Raw genomic sequence first — 20,694 nt, 5'->3', positions numbered from 1 at the left:
ACCCCAGCCTCTATTGATCTTGTACTGAGTGCCTGTTCTTGTGCCGCCATGATTAGTGCTTCTGTGCTGTCCTTCAGTCCAGCCTTTTCCAGCCACTGCTAGGATTTCTTGATATCAGCCACTTCTTCTATTTGTCTGTGGTACATTCTATGCAGCGGCTGGTCTCTCCATGAAGGTTCTTCATCTTCCTTGTCCTCACCCTCGCTGCTTTCTGCTGCCTGAGGTATTCACTAAGCCCTTCGTCTTTGGGGGCCATCTTCCTGGTGTACTCCTGGATCTTTGTCGATTCATCCTGAACAGTGGTCTTGTCCAGTCCGAACAACATTCCAATGTCATTGCTGTAGATCCTGGTAGTGTGGATCAGTGAGTCGATGTCTTGCTCGTTTCTGGCATACAGCTTAATGTCATCCATGTAGAAGTGAACCGGTATCCGTAGACGGTGTTTGTGATGATCTGGCTGAGGGGGTTCAGGCCTAAGCAGAACAGCAGTGGGGATAGTGCATCACCTCGGTATATGCCGCACTTGATGTTGACTTGTGCAATTGGCTTCCAAACTTGTTTTCCACAGCCCCATTGAGTTCTCGATGAAAGAATTCCAGTATCCATGTATGTGGCATTGAGTCGTAGACTTTCTTGTTGTCCTGGTCTTGCAGTCTCGAATGACTCTATCAACCAGTAGCTGGTGCTTGGCTCCCCTGGTATTACTACCCATTCCCTTCTGGGCCCTGTCCATGTATTGATTCATGTGCCTACTCATCTTAGCCGCTATGATGCCTGACAGGAGCTTCCATGTTGTGCAGAGGCAGGTTAATGGCCGGTAGTTGGATGGGATTGTTCCCTTCTGGGGATCCTTCATGATCAGGACTGTCCGTTCTTGGGTTAACCATTCTGGGTGGGTCCCATCCATCAGCATTTGGTTGATTTGTGTTGCCAGACGTTCGTGGAGTGCAGTTAGTTTATTCAGGATCATGTCAGGGCCTGGTGCTGTCCAGCTCTTCATACCTGCCACTCTTTGTTGGATGTCTGCCGTTGTAATGGTTGCTGGATCTTGTTCTGGGAGATTGCTGTGATTTGTTCTTAGATCCACTAGCCACTGAGCATTGGTGTTGTGGGATGCCATGGTCCACCTGGATACCCCGCCCTGACCAGGAATCTAACCCACGATCACCTGTACCAAAGTCAGTTGCATTAACAATTCAGCTGTCTTCGTTTTGTTTGTTTGTTTGTTTTTAGATTATTTAGGTTCAAATTTATTTATTTATTTGACAGGGACGATACATGGAGGCATTGTGTAATGTATATAGGAGAGAATAGGACAGGCCTAGACAAACAACTAGTATTAAAATTAAAGTAAAAATTATGATTAACAACAACAAAAGGTAAGGACAATATTTTTTTTAATCTGTCTTTTGTAAGTACCAAAACTTTATAGAAAAGCAATACAAATCACAGAAAATCTAAAAATGTATTAATTGTATAGTAAATAATTAATAAGCTGTAAATCCCTTTTTTTAGATGCTTATAAAACACCATAAGTTGTGTCTAATGAGTCTGAAGGAGCGAGAAAGAGCTTCTTTTGGGCAGTTTTGAACATGGACAGATAGCTAATGGTCCATTTGTTTTAACAAAAATACTTACATTCATTAAAAAAAATATTACAACACAAATAAGACTCTAGCTAAAAAAATATAAGCTATTGGACTGAACTACCACTAATAATATTTCTGTCTAATGAAACAGAACACAAGGCAATGCTAGGTGAATTTTATTTTATTTGTTATTTGTTTCACAGTGAGGAGGAAATTGATTCATTAAAATCAGAAAATCAAATTAATTACTGCGTAATGCAATATATGTATTTTCCATTTTGATTATTTTGTTGACTGTAAACTTTATGGCCAAAAGTATGTGGACACCTTACTCCAGTCCACTTGACTAGCCTGGTATGAGATGGTCAACAACTACATGAGTGTATTTTCCAGTGACCACATACTTTTGGCCATATGGTGTACTTGGAATTTTGATAGTTTCATTGGTTTCTTGATTACTTGTCTTTTATCATAAACTAAAAACATTCTGCTGACTCAGTCCGCCTTTTACTCAAAGCACGTACATTGTGATGTTTTGTTGTTTAATTCCCAGGTTCTGCCAAATAAGAGATACAACATTGACTTCAGAGAGCACAAACATGTTCTGTTACTGCAGAACCATTTTACACACTGAGCATCAAAAATTATCATTGACCAAGAAATAGCAGTTTGACAAAAACAATCTTAACTCAAGGTTCACTTACTAGCTTTTTCTGGAGCGTCACTAGGATAAAGACTAGTAAGTAAACCTTTCCTCATCTTTTACCCTTTGTTAAACCCAGCCGTTGTTCAGTCGTAGCTCAGCAACCATAGCGGTACAGCAAATTGGTCGTGCTTTATATTTCTCTGGTGTTTATCTGCTGTAATGTAAGCTGCAAATGTTAGCATGTCCAGTTATAGGTTATGTTAGAAAAATACCTTGTTCTGGATTTTACTATATCAGAATTTCATCTAACTGCCGAACTACCCTGATTTGGGAAAGTTTACACACCAGTAACCCCAGTGTATGTAACCGGAGACAGCGTCACCTTTGACAATTGTAAAATCCTTTATTCTTCAAATATTAAAAGTGAAAACATACTTTTTGAATAAACAATAAAGCAAAAATTTCATAACCATTGCAACCTCTGTGTGGTTTGCCCAGGTATTTTCTCCTGTAAAAAGAATCCAAAAAAGGGTTATGTTAGAAAGAAACATCTGTGTGATCTTAAATGTTCTCATCATATTGTATTGTAGGTAGAAAAAACACTGATCCTTTAACACAAACTTACTGAATGAGCTTTCCTTATTTAATGTTTTCGCAGTATGCTAACAGCATAATGTGGACATACTGTATCTCGTCACAATCCCATTTCCTCCGTATTGTATACTAAAGGATATTTTGCTTTTCAGGACCACAGATCAGCTTCAGTAGAGTGAAACAGCTACTTACATTGACATGTGTAAGCCACCTCCAGGTACTTATAAGTGCCAACACAGGGGTCTCCAAACACTGAGTTGCTCGCTCTGATAGTACAGCTGCTTTTCCCGTTACAGCTGTGGATGCAGAGTGATGTGAGTGAATACAGGTTTGAAAGTGCACAGAAGAATGTGAGACATAGGTGTCATCTGAGAGAAGATTAACATAGTATGTGCCCTTGATTTTAACACACCTTGGACAACTGAGTCTTACATTTAGCCGACACTTTCATCCAAAGCCACTTACAATTGCTATAAATGTCAGAGGTCGCACGCCTCTGGAGCAACTAGGGGTTAAGTGTCTTGCTTAGCGACACATTGGTGGATATGTCATAGGTATCGAACCCAGGTCTCTCACACCAAGGACATCTGTCTTATCCACCACGCCATCATCACCCCCTTCAACTGTCTTCATAGACAACATGTACACAAAAAGTGAGCAGCTGTACCTTTGAGCAACTTTGCTCGTGGGGTTTGAGCAGTCGACATTTTGGACCTGAGAGGCAGGTCGTTGGTAAGAGCATGTGGTGGGGTCACGCCGTCCATAATAAGCACTGTAGACAAAAATAAGCTGCACTCCAGCTGACAAAAACAGAAGGGGAAATATTCAGATGAATGGTGAAATGCATAGAAAATATAACTTTATCACATTAACCCACCAAAAATACAAAAACAAAGGAGAAAGTGTGATCTTACGACACTGCAGCTTTGCCAAAGAGTGCTGACACACTACGCTGAAGACTGTCAAAGTAAAGATAAATAACATTAGACATGTTATATAAATAAAATTGAATTGAATTGAATTGAACATGTTGCACTCATCAAACTTATTTGTGTCTCTCCTTCACTTTTAGTTACGTGCACAAAAGTCACTGACTTGCTGGGTGGCAGGTGTAGGTGGTCTCCAGATATTTGTAGATGCCAATGCAGGGATCAGAAGCACGAAAGGTGTTCGTATTTGTTTCACACACCCTCTTGCCATTACAACTGCAGGGAGAAAATAAAGAGCTAATTTCCAGGTTTAGTTAATCACAAATCTCCCTGAAGGGACTATGTGAAGTAATTTAAACTACGCTTTGTATTGCCGATGTGTGAAGGAATTGTAACATAACTTGTGGGGTACAGTTTGTCAGAAGTGACATCTTTCAACTGTGTTACACTCAGTGTAACTGGGAGAAACAGGTCACCACGGTTGCTATTTACAACCCTTTGATGCAGACCCCATTAGATGCCAGTAAAATTTACACACTGAACCTTTAAAGCATTATGTGAATGTTAATATGCTAACATGCAAACATTATCAGCACAATGATTGCATGCTGATTCATTGAAGCATTTTCTGACACACTGATGTCAAAGACCAAAGACTGGACGTCTGTGAAGATTCTCAGTCATCCAGGTCATAGTTAGCACATTCTACAGTTTCTAATTTTATGTGCTTAAAGGTCACTTTCAGCCACCTCTGTGCACAGAAACCACTTTGCTTGTTTATCAAGTAGCCCCTAGTTATTCATATATTCACAGCCCATGCAAACACCAATATATCCAACACCTGAACTCAAGCCAAATCATTGTATATTGGATTTTGACACATTGCATTTATATTATAAAAAGCCAATACCATGATTTAAATTTAAATTTTTAATACTCACATTAATGGGCCACACCATTATGTATTACTGCTGCGGGCTCATAAACACAGTACACCGCATCTAGGACACTAGTGCTGGCAGAAGAGTTTGGAGTCCAGTTATTTTTTAAATTTAATTAAATTTTATCTTATGAAAAGGGTTAGGGTAAGGACACATTTAAAAACATCTAATCTCATTTAAAGAAAAAATATATATTTTTTTTAGCTGACAGCTACTTTCCATCTGCAGTCCCCGGCATGTAAACACAAACAAGTTACAAATTGCTACACGCAATATATAATGACCTCCATATTCTTGTTTCAAACATATACTATTATTATAGTTCACCCATGGTTATCATAGTTATCCAAAGAAGGTTAAAGTCAAGGGCAACTGGACTTGGTTGATACTGGAAGATACTGGAAGACAACCAAGTCCAGTTGCCCTTGACTTTAACCTTTGTTGGATAACTATGACCTGGATGACTGAGAATCTTCATAGACACACTGGAAGACGTTTTGTCCCTCATCCAAAGGACTTCTTCAGCTCTGACCGACTGGTAGAGAAACTCAGCTATTTAACCTCAGTGGGGTTGTTTGCCAGGATCATCGATACTGCTGGTTCGTTAGTGTTCCTGGTTGTTGTAACGACAGTCGTTACGATCATTAGGACTACCCGAGGCCAAGTCTGAATGACCATCGTTGGCATCGCCACCTGAGGCCAATAGGTTACGAGTTACGTGGTCTACGCCACCACTTATCTCCCACTTACAATGCGGTCCTTTCATCTATTCCCAGGAAACTGGCAAAGCATTTACACTTGGCCTCAGGTCATGGTACCAACGATGGTCGTTCAGACTTACTTAAGAGTCCAGTTTTCTTGGTTTTTTTTCTAAGCAGGTATCAGCAGAAACATTTTTCTTTCATCTGGGAGCAGCAAGTTTCCCTTTTAGAGTGAGGTGAAGTGGTCGAGCACAAGGTGTACTGGGTGCGTTCCCGTGAAACTGTTGCCGTCGTGGTCGCCTCACACACAAACTGTCTTGAACTTTTTGTACGCTACGCGACAAATCATAGGAAGAGAGATTGCTCCTCGCTGTTTGTGAGTTTCCAGAATCTAAATAGTTATCAGGACATCAACAGGAGGGAATTCACATGGCAGAGAATCTCCGCAAAACTAAATGCAGGCCTATCAGGTTGGGGAGACCGGGGGCAATTGTAACATTTCTTTACATTTTCCTTAATAACTCACAGACAACTTGAGATACACAAGTCATCTTTTGATACAAGAAAAACATATATGTGCACTAATTAATAATATAATTCATATATTTTCACTTATAAGAAAAATATTATAATATTTAATTAAATGCAAGAAGTCATATTAACCCACTGTATGTCAAGTAAAAGCCTAGGCTGCCTCAAAGTAATTACTTAAAACTAAAGAAAGTTTTTATATGGTTCAAATTATTAAGTTCTCTGTTCTAACTTCATAAAATTGGTTTTCACAAGTGAACTAGTCATTTTCTTTGGTTTTGCTGGGTCTTATACAATCAACTACTTTAAATCCACTATATAGACAAACTGAAATTGAAAGGAACTTTACTTTTGCAAACTTTTAATGTAGTTTTACATTTAAATTTAATGAAATATGTTCACTTTCTAACAAAAGTAGTCAACACAGACAAACAAGCTGCTTACATGTGGCTTGGAACATCAGTGAACATTGTGTTACAATTGCCCCCGATGTTGCAGCCATGATAAAATCTTGTATGCCCGCTAGACACAACCATATTAGCATAGTTTGTTAGTGTTAATTGTTAATCAGTAACCTAGAGATGAAATCTATGTATGTTTAAATTTGTAGTAATTTAAACTTTAGACACTAGAAGATAAAATACTGTACATCCAAAAAGTTACTTTCATACCTTAAAATCAGTATTTTGTTAAAAACTTCTACTGAGGTGAAATGATCCTGCTCCTTTTCAACAGGCAGAGAGAGAATCCTACTGAGCATGTGCAGATTAAGTGTCATCACTCTAGCTTGTTTCTGTTTGGAGAAATTGCCCCCTGATACAATTGCCCTAAAGTTAGCCTATGTATAATTTTAATTGAAGTTAAAAAGGCTACGGCTCTGTAGTATAACATTTGGTGCCAGTCATCCAATGCTGAGTTATTTTATGGCTATAATGAAAACAGTGACTTGCTGGTGGCACTAGATTCAAATTTTGAATTGCACCTTTTCAGAGAACACTGTGTGTTGGCAAGCTGCTGTGGAGGTCGGCCCTCACTGCAGGTCGTACGGTCTGCACGTCCATACAGAGCGGTATGCACACTTATCGCTGCATTCTCTGTTACAAAACACAGAGGGGAACAAGGAGAGAGGAAAACAAATTTAATAGGGGAAAACTCACAGGATGAGGAGATATTTTTATCTTTCTGAAGTGTCAGCAAATCCCATGAAAAAGTCAGAAACTGACAATGTGTTGGTCTCAATATGTTCCAGCGCTCCCAGCTTCTCTGCAGCTCTCAGATCTGTTCCTACTGAATATTTAGTATTTACAGTACTTCCATATAAAAAAGACTAAAACAAGTGGGCACTTTAGTTTTAAAAACAGGAGCAAATAGTGCACAACTAAATCATTTTGCTTTTTGCCTAAACAACCCAACATGTGTACTGTGTGTGTACTTGTAGTTGTTTGAGTTCAGTTATACCACAACTCAGGCGGTGGACGTTGTACTCGTCATCACAGTCGATCACTCTCTCTACGGATGAGGGGGTTGGGGGAAACATGCTGAGCTCTAGAAAGTGCTGGAATGAAAAGTTTATTCTATAATTAGTGCATATTGGAAGAAATACATGGCTGCTGTGGAAAAACAACTAAAAAGACCAAATTAAGTTTAAAAATTCATTTAGAAACTTTTGGAATAAATAAAACAGCAGAAAAAAAAGGTCCAGTTACTCCAGAGACTGGCAAAATTTAGAAAAATCACTTTATTCCCTCGATAATTGTCTGTAAACCATGTCTCTGTTGTCGATCTGTTTATACGCTGACAGAGAAGGTTAAATGAGAGTGGATGGTGCATCACAACTGCTGACGTCTCCATACCCTTAAAGGTCAGCACTGTCAAGACTAATTGCTTTTTGTCAAATAAGCAGGTTTAAGTTCAGATAAACTGAAGTCATTGTGAAAAATTTTGCAGTTGTGAGCGAATTCATTGATTGCGACAATTTGGTCTTCACCTTTTTAATGTTAACGGCCTTTAATAGCGTCGGGTTATGATGGCTGCACCGCCTGAATATGACTGGATGTTACAAATCAGCTGACAGCCACAAAGCTGGTGAAAGAGCCAGTGAGCATGAATGAAACAGCTGCGAACAGCTAATGCAAGCGTGATCAGTGCTGTGCTTCATCTATTTCAAGCCTCATTTGTAGCAACTGGGAGGAAATTTGCATCACTAATGTCAAGTGGCTTCTTTAATGGTATTTGTAAGGCTGTAATATGAGTCCTGTTGTATGTTTCTGTCCTTAGCAGAGGAGCAGGATGAGCATGTGATAGAGGCAGAAAGAAGAAGGATTAGGGAAGAGAATGAAGGAGGAGGAAACAGGAAATGAAAGTGACGGTGGTTTGTGAGAAGACAAAGAGTGGACAAAGAGCAAAAAAGTCAGTGTGTGAGAAGTTAATTTGCTGTTAAATTAATAATCACAGAACAAAATGCAAAACTGTGACTCATATTTGTAAAAAAAAAAAAAAAAAAAAAAGATGCATGACAACAATCATGATTCATTATGGTAGTATATTCCAAACTTGTAATACAAAATTCAAACATCCAGTTACCCCAAACACGTTGCTGCCAGCACTGGAAGAGAAACACACATTTTTAAAGTTTATTAGTCTTGTAATTTTTGTGTAAACAATGTTCTGGGAGTTAATGACAACACTATAAATCACAGAACTCTTTCACGGGTCAATATTTTGTTTTGTTTAATTAACATATAATCATTTAAACTTTATGTCTTTGACTAACACTTATTGCCTGTCTGCAGAGATATTTTTTTTTACAATTGGACTTAAAATTTCCTTTACAAAGTTTGAATCTAAGGGCCTTATTAATTATTTGCTAATTATTATTAATAATTTACTAATTATTTAAACTATACATCATAATATCGACAGGTGTTGGTGTTTGTTCCTGTGACGTTTGCTTTGTTAAACTGATTTCATTAAATTAATTAACATGCAATGCACACTTAGCTTATTGTAAGAACCCTTTGACAGTTGAACTCATATTAATGAAAGTGTTGACTTTTGTAAAAGAAGTCTGTTATCCTTTATTACTCACATCATATTTTATCTGCAGACTTGATTGCTTATTCAATTTTGACACTTTCTGAATGATTCATCAGCCAGAGTTGTTTTTCCCCTCAACCTGTCCAACCAAAATGGTTTATAACCTATTTATAAATATCAGTAAATGCTTTATTAATCATTAAAAGAGCTTATAACAACTTATGACAGATATATCACAGAGTAATATGTTATAAATATTTAATTGTGGCAAAATTTTAGTTTGAGGTCTGTTCTATTAAAGTAGAATCAATTATTTTTTTAAAACATACAATGCAGACATTAGTTATTACGTAAAAAATCAAAAGTCAATCGTGCTGATTATATACAAACCCACATAATTATCATTTCTGCTGTATTTCTTAAGGAAACTTTAGAAAACAAAATGTCTGTCTTACAGAGGTGCAATAAAAAATATCCTGACTGGAAACATCCCCAAATATCATGAGATGGATAAATTGACCTTGTAGTTTGTTGTGTACGTACACAGTGTGGTGCTGAGTCTGGAGCGGAGCATGATGTCAGAAGATTTGGTTTGAGGTGAAGCGATTAAGTCAATCTGAAGAGCTGAAGTGATTCTGGGGGAACAGACGCCTGCTATTTATTGTGTTGGGGGGCAGTTTATTGTGTTTCCAGACTCTTGAGAGCTTAGCCCAGCCCTTAAATCTTTCATGTTTTCACCTCCTTCAGCCCAGCCCCACTCTCCCTCGCCCCACCCCCACCGCCATCATCAACTGCTGAAGCCAATCCCAGCTGATATCGGGCGAAATGTGGCGTACAAACTTAATTATGATTTTTATAATTACTACTGATTAATTAGGGGGGTCCTCCCCCTGAAAAATCTGGGCTTTAAACACTCAAACGCAGGGTAGATAAGTTTGAGAAACTAAGAAACTGCTAGGCATCCAACAGCGAAACTCCCACCCCCTCCCTTCTGGGCTCCTACCAAAGCCACACTCCCCGAAGCATAGCCGACACCACTTCTGTGTTACATTCAGTAACAGTCCCAGCTCATTATTGGTTCTTCGTCTGTAGTACTTTAGTCTTTCGCCAAATCCTCTGTAACTACGGAACAAACCATCTGCTTCATGTTTACACCGGCATGTTCATGACTAGTGTACGTGAACGCCCACTAGATGTGCGTTTTCAGTCGTTTTAATGGTATTTTTTAATCAGTATTATTTCTGATTCATTTTGAATAGAATTTTAGACTTAATTTTTTAGATGCACAGCTGTGCTGAGCTAGCATTGTTCTAGGATACAAATGACTAAATGTTTGAATGTTGTTGAAAATATATAGATAATGAACTGGCAACTAAGTGTTTGTGTACACCTAGCTAAAACTAATGTAATCTAATACACGAGCCTGCAATAAATCCTTCCTTCCTTTGTGCAATCCTGTTTTCATCTTTAGCTAGACACTGAGGTTTCCTTGCATTCTGGAAACATATATACAGTAAGTGCAGTTGCTAACGTGTAAACAACTAGAATGGATAATGTGCAGAACTGCAACATATCATAAAGCAGGTAAGTTAATAAGGACCAAGCAAACATTAAACCCTGTTGACAGAGAATATCTAAACTGCAGATTACACAACTTCTAAAATCAATATCAATATTGTTATATTTACCACAGTAACAACAAATGAAAAATCTTCATCCTTCCTGTATAATCCTGTATCATATTTACCGAAGACAAAGTGTGCACACAAGAAGAACAATACATCATGACAATACTGAAGCTCCATTACAGTTAAAGAATACTGTCACCAGCCCTGTGTCTTTCCTGTTGGGCTCATGTGTTCTTGCATTGCATTGAAATGGGTTGTCTTATCACATGCCTTTGGTGTGGGAGACCCAGGTTTAATTCCCACTGCGACACCAATCTGTCCCTGAGCAAGACACCTAAACCGTAGTTGCTCCAGAGGTGTGCGACCTCTGCCATATATGTTTAGCAATTGTAAGCCGCTTTGGATAAAAGCGTCCGAAAAATGAGTAACTGTAACCAATGCTGAGTCTCACTGGGTTTTTCCATATAGAACTTTTTGTATGTCACAAACCAAAATACAGTCAAAGTCAAATGTTCTGTATAATAAATGTTTTCCTCCATAAGTCTTTGCACTGTTTTTAGCTGTTGCTGTAACTAAACATTTCAGATGATACAGGTACACACTGTATCCTGTATACAGGCCAGCACATCAGTCAGTACCTGCAAAAGGTTTCCTGCCAGACCGACAAACCACAGAGACATACCATAAGGACAACGAAGGACTCCTCACCAGAAGTACAGGTTTGTAGCTTCATATATTAAGACTACAATTAGCTATTGACCACAAGTAAATACTGCTGTCTTTCACATGCTAGCATTTAGTTGGTATTTATGAATAAACTCTCTAAACCATTTTAGAGTTTTCAAAGTGATAGTGGTGATCAAAGTGATCTGGAGGGTTTCTCTGCAGCCTCTGTGCTGTTGAAGGTTGCTTTCCTTTTCCTCTTGCCTGTGATACCCTACAGAGAGACTGTCCCGTGAAGCCTCTGCATCCAACCTCCACAGGTAAGCACCTTGTCTTCCAGCCTTGTCTGTGACAGTCGCTTACTAGGCCCTCAAATTTATCCTATTTCTGATAAAAGGCCTCCTTCATCTGCTCTTCCCATGCCACCAGTCACACTTACCATGATGATGATCATAGACATTATCCTGTATCATGTCAACATAACATAACATTAGTTACTGACGTTAAAATATTTTTCTTGAGGATCACTCACAGTGTTGCTGTAGCCTAACAGTGTTTTTTTTTTTTGCATTGTCATGTTTAGTCTTTACTTTACTTATTATTTTTGGGGAACCTATAGCAACACCTAATTAGCTGTTTGGGGAATGAACCCCTCACCATAGTCCTGTCAGGACTCAATACAAGTGGTTGACTGGCAGTGGACAAATGACCCTGTGGAAAACTGTCTCGCTACCGTACGTGCGTACCGTATAAATAGCGGCGTCCTCACTGCTCAGCATCCGACAACCCCTTCAGCAGACGGCACCATCGTAGAGCCCTCTACTGGACTCTATGGCTAATGTACGTGGAGCCCGATGACTGTCCGCCCAGCCTCCACAAGCCACAGCTCACCTCACCAACACAAGCCAAAGGCCCTCCATCCTAAGTGATGGGGCAGTGGGCCACCCCACAGAAGGTCACTAGACCGCTAGGGGTTTGGCATGACCAAGAGGGATCTGATTCAGATAGATACAAACACCTGAACTGTCCTGACCCCTTACAGGGATGTCTGGGACAGTCAGTGGGAAAATTTCCTCCCCGACAACCGGTCTCTCTCTTCACAGATCCTGAGTCGGACCCGCGAGCACAGATCCTGAGAAGAAGCCCGACACATCCAAGAGGTAAAAACGCACAAACGGACATGGTGAAGACCACGACGCCTTTGTACAAATCTCCTCGACGCTCGAGGGCCGTTGACGCAGCCACACCCTGTCTGGAGTGAGCCCGGACCACCGAGGTTGGGTCTTTCTCAGCCCACGCGTAGGCTTACCGATCGCACCGTCACCAAAGCAAACGAGCAGTTGATCACTGTGTCGAATGGGGGAACGGACACAGGACACAACAGATGCAGCCTCGCCTACCTAGGCCCAGCGTGGGGCAGGGGGTGGAAGGCATCAGAATATATCATCCTTGACCTGAACGAGCTCCACATGTTCTTAGGAACAAAGGAGAAGTTCGATCTTAACACCGCTGCACTGTGGTCCCCACGAAGCAGCATGCAGCTGGGATGAACCGACAGGGCACACAGCTCCCTCACCCTCTTGGCAGAGGTGAGAGCTAGTAACAAGGCTGTCTTGAGAGATAGCAACGCCACTGCTTCTCACGCTTTTATTTTGTAGGCAAAACCACTAAAGAGGAAGTGATTATGTGAGTAACTGTTGCTGCCATGACTGAGATCTATTCCAACACCACTATCAAAGTATTTATTTATTTATATTTTTTTGACACTATCAAAGCACCATAATCTGGCAGCGGGGCAGATATTAATGTTGGCGGACGGTTTTGGCGAGGGTCCATAATCACAGAGAGAATTAATGGGTTTCCCTTATCAGTGTTTGTATAAACTTTATCTAATGTGTGGTGTTTAATGGACTGTGGTGCAGAAACAGTGACAGTGTTTCACACTCTTTACTTACATTTTCCATGTTATCTGTCAGTGGCCAAGTCACAGTAATATATGGTTTACTTAATAATTAAATAGATATAATTTCTTTAACATACCTAAAGAAACCAAATTTCTTGACTGGCCACTCTCTCCACTAGATGCCACTAAATCTTACACACTGAACCTTTAAATAAAATGCAACCGTGCAATGATATAAGAGAGGATTCTACTGGTTGGTAAGGATAGTTTGTATTCTAAAAACCCATGTTTTTTTGATATTACCTTTATAAGTACCAAAACTTTATATAAGTGCAATATCAAATCAGCAGAGGGGGCCTTTAATAAAACATTTAATTTATATAATCCGACGTATTTTTACCTACATTATGGACCAAATGTATTAAAGCCTTTTCTTTTAGGCTATGTACCAGAGCTGTGCAAAAACATTTTTGTTTAAGATATTATGTTTAAACTTCGTATCTAATGACGAATGAATAATCTGAAGGAGTGAGGAAGAGCTGCATTTGAGATGTTTTGACCATGGACAGATAGCTAGTGGTACATACAACAAAAATACTTAAATTCACAAAACATATTGCAACACAAATAAGAGTCAGAAATATTAGCTATTGGACTAAACTACCATTAATAATATTTCAGTGTATTGAAACAGAACACGAGGCAATGCTACGTAAATTTTATTTGTGTTTCACAGTGAGGTGGAAATTGAACAGACCAGAGACAAAAGAAATTCAAATCAATCACTCAATCAAAGGCTTATTAAATCAATACCCCCCCCCCCCCCCCCCCCCCCCCCTTTTTTTTGATTTATCGTTAACAGTATTTTAACTATATGGCCAAAAGTATGTAGACAGCTTACCACAGTGCACTTGACTAGCACGGTATGAGATGGTGAACCACTGCATGAGTGTATTTGTGGGGTGCTGATGGGGCAATGGATAAAACACATGTTTGGTGTGAGAGACCTGGGTTCAATCCCCTACTGTGACCCATCCACCATTGTGTCTCTGAGCAAGACAATTTATTTTATTTATAGAGTTTAAGTTTACAGAGACAGTGCACATTGATAAACATTTCTGTAAATGTGCCAGTTTAGCCAGCTAGGCTAATGTTCGACTGTAGTCCCTGGTAACCCCTAGTTGCTCCAGAGGCAGTCGACCTCAGACATGTATAGCAATTGTAAGTCGCTTTGGATAAAAGTGTCAGCTAAATGTAAAATGCAAATGTATTTTTCGGGTGTCCAAATACTTTTGGCTATATGGTGTACTTGGGATTTTGATAGTTTCATTGGTTTCTTGATTACTTCATTTTATCATAAACTGAAAACATTCTGCTGAATGCCTTTTACTCAAAGCACATACAGTGCGATGTTTTGTTGTTTAAATGCCAGGATCTGCAAAATAAGAAATAAAACATTGACTTTAGACAGATGGATTAAGTTTCTGAGAGCATAAACCTGTTCTGTTGCTACAGAATGACATTTTATAATCCACCATTTTACACACTGAGCATTAAAGTTCATCCTTGACCAGGAAATAGCAGTTTGACAAACAATGTTAACTCAAGGTCTACTTACTAACTTTTTCTGGAGCTTTTAATCACTAGGATAAAGACTAGTTAGCAGTGTTAAGGCCGATTTATACTCCTGCGTAGGGTGTACGTGCGTACCTACGCCGTAGGCTACGCACCTAACCATGCATTTATACTTGTGCGTAGGTGTGTCCGTCATTCTGAAATTACACCCCCAAACGCTAGTCGGCAGTAGCACTACAGCATCCACTGTGTTGACTTTTGCCGGCCGAGCAGGCTAACTTCCAGTTTAGCCCTCCGCTAATGTAAATGGGGATAAAATTGACCAAATGGATCACATTCTGATGGGTTGTGACGGTCAAATATATTGATTTACTGTGTTACAGCCGCCGTTTTGGCTGCTACTAAAAGTTACTTCAAACCACGGGGTACTTCCGGTCGGCTTGGAGGCATTGGGAGGCTACCCAGCCAACCAATCACAGAACTTACGGTCCGCGTCAACTCAGCGTGTAGTTACATTTTGGAGGAGGTGCACGTCTTTGACGCAGAAGTATAAATTAGCCTTTAGGAGTAACGCGTTACAAAAGTAATACAATTATATTAATCTATAGCTTTTTGTTGTAACGCAGTAATATAAAAAACATTGGTAATATTATACCCGTAACAATCTCAGTAATGTGCGTTACAATGCATTTTAACCTGAAATTAAGTGATGTTTTGTTTTTTTAATAACACCAAGAAACATTTCGGCACCAGAAAAACAAATCTACGATTAAAAGACTGGTCGAGATTGTAGGTAGGGTGCAAACTACGAGGGAGCTCGGCTCCTCTTAACAAGACGGTAGCTCCCCTGATGGATCATATCTTAATAGATTTCTATAGGCTGTGTGTTTGTGCTTTAATGAATTACTTTCATGATCAGAGAGGCTGCTGTCAGTTTGGTGTGGACATACTGTATCTTGTCACAATCCCTTTTTCTTCATATTGCATATTCAGTTATATTTTGCTTTTCAGGACCACAGATCAGCTTCAGTAGAGTGAAACAGCTACTTACAGTGACATGTGTAAGCCACTTCCAGGTACTTATAAGTGGTGCCACAGGGGTCTCCAAACACTGAGTTGACTGCTCTGATAGTACAGCTGTTTTTCCCGTTACAGCTGTGGAGGCAGAGTGATGTGAGTGAATACAGGTTTGAATTTGCACAGAAGACTGGGAAAAATGGATTTTACATGAGCTTTTATTAATTAACGTGGATGATATTAATCCCCATTGTTTAACAAGAATACTGGGCAGCTGTACCTTTCAGCAACTTTGCTTGTGGGGAGTGAGCACACATTTTGAACATCAGAGACAGGTCGTCGGTAAGAGCATGTGGTGGGGTCACGACGTCCGTAATCAGCACTATAGACAAGTATAACCTGCCCTTCATCTGACAAAAACAAAAGGTAAAATATTCAGATGAATGCTGAAATGCATAGAAAATATAACTTTATCACATTAATCCACCAAAAACAAAAGAGAAAGTGTGATCTTACCACACTGCAGGCTTGCCAGAGACCTTTCACATGTTATGCTGAAGACTGTCAAAGTAAAGATAAATAACATTAGACATGTTACACTGTTGCTTCACTTTTAGTTACGTGCACAAAAGTCACTGACTTGCTGGGAGGCAGGTGTAGGTGGTGTCCAGATATTTGCAGATCCCAATGCAGGGATCAGAAGCACGGAAGGTGTTTGTGTTTAGTTCACACACCCTCTTGCCATTACATCTGCAGGGAAAAGATAAAGAGCTCGTTTCCAGGTTTAGTGAATCACAAATCTCTCTGAAGAGACTACAGTATGAGAAGCAATTTACATCACGCTTTGTATTGCAGACGTGTGAAGGAATTGTAACATAACTTGTGGGGTACAGTTTGTCAGAAGTGACGTCTTTCAACTGTGTTACACTCTAAAGTATAAATGTTTAACACTAATGGTTGTAGATTGGATTTGCTGTAATTTACAATGGGAGAGACAGGTCATCACTATCTAAATCTCACAAAGTATGAAGAGCTCGTTTCCAGGTTTAGCGCTAAGTTGTTCCACAGCAGCTATACTGACAAGGCTGCCAGATGTGTCGGCCCGCTTTGTGAGTACAGGCATCAGCTGATGCCTTTTATCTTAAAATGCCAGATATCAGTGGGCCGGTCAGTCACAAAGACTAAGGAGCTACAGTCACTCAAGTGGCTCTATGAGGCTCTAAGAAAGGTTCAGTGTGGAATATTTAGAAGGAACTACTGACAGAAATACAATATAATTTACTTAACTATAGAATGAGTCATTTCTGTCTACATACACCGTGGATCCTCTTACATGGAAGTCGCCATGTTGGATCAGCTTTTCGACACTATGTTGAAAACAAAAATTACAAATAAAATGTATTACATATGAAGAAGAAGAAAAAGAAGTAGTAGTAGTTGTCTGGTTTGTTCGAAGTAAGAAGAGAAGTGAAAGTTGGACCAATGGAAGACCACAGGTATTATTTAGCGCAAGAGACGACAGATCGTGTTGGGAAACTTCTCTTACGCTCTTGCAAAGGGAGGGATGAGCAGTGAGTGAGCAGTTGGTTGCAATCCTGTTGCTGTTTGCTGTCAGATGCAGACCCCACTAGATGCCACTAAAATTTACACACCGAACCTTTAAAGCATTATGTGAATTCTAATGTCAACATGCTAACATGCTGATAATGTTTGCATGCCGATTCTTGGAAGCATTTTCTGACACACTGATGGGAATGTCAAAGACCAAAGATTGGACAAACTGAAATTTTGACGTTATGATGGTGGAGATCAGTTAGTTATTACGATTCATCCTGGGGACGTTTCAGTATCAAATCCCACAGAAATCCATCCAATAGCTGCTGAGATATTTCCTTAAAGCAAAATCAGTCAACCTCATGGAGTCTTTAGGATTAATCCTCTGGTGACCATAACTGTATGCATAACATTTGGTGCCAATCATCTATGTTGAGTTATTTAATGCCATTTATGAAAACGTTGACCTGCTGGTGGCGCTAGAAGTGTACCTTTTCCTCATGATGTCCAAGGTGTCCGGATGAGAACACTGTGTGTTGGCAAGCTGCTGTGGAGGTCTGCCCTCACTGCAGGTCGTTTTGTCTGCTCGCCCATACAGAGCTGTCTGCACAAAGATCACTCCACTCTCTGTTATACAACACAGAGGGAAACAAGGAGAGAGGGACGGTGTAATGGAGGAAAACTCACAGCCAAAAAAAAAAACCAACGTATGTACTGCTGTTTGTACTTGTAGTTGTTTGAGTTCAGTCATACCACAGCTCAGGCGGTGGACGTTGAGGTCGTCATCACAGGTGATCACTCTCTCTGTGAATGAGGTGGTCGGAAAGTTGGGGGAAACCTGTTGGGCTCCAGAATGTCCTGGAAAGAAAGGTTTGTGCTATAATTTGTGCATAATGGAACAAATACACGGTTGTTGTGGAATAACAACCAAAAAGACCAAATTAAGCTTCCTATGAACATTCAGTTAGAAACAGTAAAACAGTTTTGGGATGAATAAAATAGCAGAGAAAAGGTCCGGTTACTCCAGAAAGTGGCAAAATTAAAATCATCACTTTATTCCCTCGATACGATGTGGCTTTAGAAGTTTGGCAGATGTTGTTTAACTTTGTTAAAATAACAAAGGATTCGATATCTAATAGCAGCAACTGCAGTGGAGCTGATTTGTCTTAAATTATGGAAAGTAAACAGCAGAAACACGCTTCATGTTACACTTATGAATGAAGATGATAAGAGATTACATTGAGCAAGAGAAATTGGTGGAACAAGGCTGGACAGGAAGTGATGTCAAGACTTCAGCTTTCTATAAGTTAACACTGTTTAATAACACTAAGTCTGTTTGATGGTATTCGTAACACTATAATATCAGTCCTGTTTGTATGTTTCTGTCCTTAGCAGAGGAGCAGGATGAGCATGTGACAGAGGCAGAAAGAAGAAGGATTAGTGAAGAGAATGAAGGAGAAGAAAACAAAATGAACAATGAAAAAGAAGGTTGTTTGTGAGAAGAAAGTGAGAAGGTAGTGGTAAAAAAACATTATGCTTGAGAATCATGGATAATTATGGAAGTATAATCTAAACTTGTCATACAAAATTCAAACATCCATTTACCTGCTCTCATAAGCAAACACGTTGCTTCCAGCACTGGAAAAGAAAAACTTTTTTAAAGTTTATTATTTTAGTCTTGTAACTTCTGTGTAAATCCTGTTTAACAATGTTCTGGGAGTTAATGACAACACCATAAATCACAGAAATCTTTCACAGGTCAATTGAAGGTTACATCTTTGAATAACAATTAATACCTGCAGAGAGATATATTTTTAGACAATTTGACATCAGGTTCCCTTTACAAAGGGTTTGTTTGATACTAAGGGCTTTATTAATAGTTAATTAATAATTTACTAATTATTTTATAAACTATACATCATAATATTGATAGTTGTGGTGTTCATTCTTGTGACATTTGCTTTGTTGAAACTGATTTTATTAAATTACTTAACCTTTAATGCACACTCGGCCTAATGTAAGAAACCTTTGACAGTTGAACTCATGTTAACAAATGTATTAACATTTGTAAAAGATGACTTATGCCTGTTATCCTTTATTAATCATTTCATGTTCTGCAGAATTTATTACATATTAACTCTTGACACTTGAATAAATGAATCATTGTGCTTATAAGTTTATACAAAATGTCAGTTAAAATTTTAGTTTGAGGTCTGTTCTATTAAAATAGAATAAAAAGTTAAGAAATGTATGTCAAATTTTAAAAAAACATACAATGCAGACATTTGTTATTAGCAGATATTGGCAATTGTAACTTTTTTATTATCTTTTTATTATCTCTTACTCTAATATCAAAGCCTGAGAATATTTTGCTTTTACTCCAATTAAGTATAATAGAGAGTTTTCAGCAAGTTTTCAGCAAGAAAACAAAAATCTTTTTTAATGATTTAATACAAATCCACATAATTATAATTTCTTCAGTGTCATTAAGGGAATTACAACTTAATCTCATTATGAAGCCCTGTGCTGTATAAAGATAAACAGATCTACCTTGTAGTTTGTTGTATACTTACACAGTGTGATGCTGAGTCTGGAGTGGAGCATTCTGTCAGAAGATCTGGATTGATTTAAAGCGGTGAAGTCAATCAATGATCAAAGTCAATGATGGTGGTGGAACAGAAACTGGCTATTTATGGTGTTGGGGTGTAAAAACTGCTTCTCCTTGTGCAAACAAGTCACCAATTACAAAGTCGGATGACTTCCTTGTCAGTTGCAACAGACCAATGGACAAAACCGTAATAGTTACAGATAATCAAATTAAATTAATGTGAAAAATGAATCATCTCAGAACAAAAGACTTCTTACTTTAATATTTGTTTAATAAAGTTCCTGAGAACAAACAAGGGAGGGAACTGAGGTTTCATGTTTCAGATCTCTGTTTGGTTATACGAACCCGTGCAGACAGTAGGGTCTCCATCTTAGTTTAATATTTTTGTGTCGTCGAGTTGTTTGTAGAGCACTATATAGTGAGTGTTTATAAAAATATTGAAAATAGTGAGAAATGCCGTCACACATTACCCAGAGCTCCATTTTATTTCCATTTTATGCTTCTTTATACTTCTACTCCACTACATTTCTAGGTACAATTTTACTCTAGTAGATCAATTTAAAATCTATCATCGATGAAATATATCTACATTTGTTCAATTATTACTTTTTATTTTATGCTGTTTTACTTTTACTTCTACTGTACATATTTTAGAATAAGTGTAGTTTTTATTCCAATACATTTTTTAAAGCTTTAGTTGTTAGTTCAGATTATGATTTTGCATATAAGTATATGAGTATTATACTTTAGTAAATATTTATACCTCAAAATGGCCTGCT

The 20,694-nt window shown here is 38.8% G+C and overlaps 2 protein-coding genes across 2 annotated transcripts in view; one reads left to right on the top strand and one right to left on the bottom strand.

The window, feature by feature from the left end:
* dnmt3bb.1 (DNA (cytosine-5-)-methyltransferase 3 beta, duplicate b.1) overlaps positions 1 to 20,694 on the top strand; it is a 100,719-nt gene that overhangs the window by 10,664 nt on the left and 69,361 nt on the right. The gene's annotated exons all lie outside the window — the stretch shown is intronic.
* LOC123974622 (rhamnose-binding lectin-like) overlaps positions 3,014 to 20,694 on the bottom strand; it is a 19,803-nt gene continuing 2,122 nt past the window's right edge. Inside the window, exons 2-14 of the mRNA XM_046055446.1 lie at positions 18,061 to 18,165; positions 17,799 to 17,934; positions 16,394 to 16,503; positions 16,270 to 16,314; positions 16,034 to 16,163; positions 15,788 to 15,891; positions 12,568 to 12,605; positions 7,390 to 7,486; positions 6,914 to 7,025; positions 3,925 to 4,055; positions 3,744 to 3,788; positions 3,497 to 3,629; positions 3,014 to 3,125 (exon numbers count right to left, since the gene is read on the bottom strand). Coding sequence (XP_045911402.1) covers positions 3,014 to 3,125; positions 3,497 to 3,629; positions 3,744 to 3,788; positions 3,925 to 4,055; positions 6,914 to 7,025; positions 7,390 to 7,486; positions 12,568 to 12,605; positions 15,788 to 15,891; positions 16,034 to 16,163; positions 16,270 to 16,314; positions 16,394 to 16,503; positions 17,799 to 17,934; positions 18,061 to 18,165 — 1,298 coding nt within the window. The remainder of the gene's footprint in view (positions 3,126 to 3,496; positions 3,630 to 3,743; positions 3,789 to 3,924; positions 4,056 to 6,913; positions 7,026 to 7,389; positions 7,487 to 12,567; positions 12,606 to 15,787; positions 15,892 to 16,033; positions 16,164 to 16,269; positions 16,315 to 16,393; positions 16,504 to 17,798; positions 17,935 to 18,060; positions 18,166 to 20,694) is intronic.

The sequence above is a fragment of the Micropterus dolomieu genome, linkage group LG08, assembly GCF_021292245.1.
Source record: "Micropterus dolomieu isolate WLL.071019.BEF.003 ecotype Adirondacks linkage group LG08, ASM2129224v1, whole genome shotgun sequence".
Taxonomy (NCBI): Eukaryota; Metazoa; Chordata; class Actinopteri; order Centrarchiformes; family Centrarchidae; genus Micropterus; species Micropterus dolomieu.
This window is presented reverse-complemented; position numbering and strand designations above follow the sequence as displayed.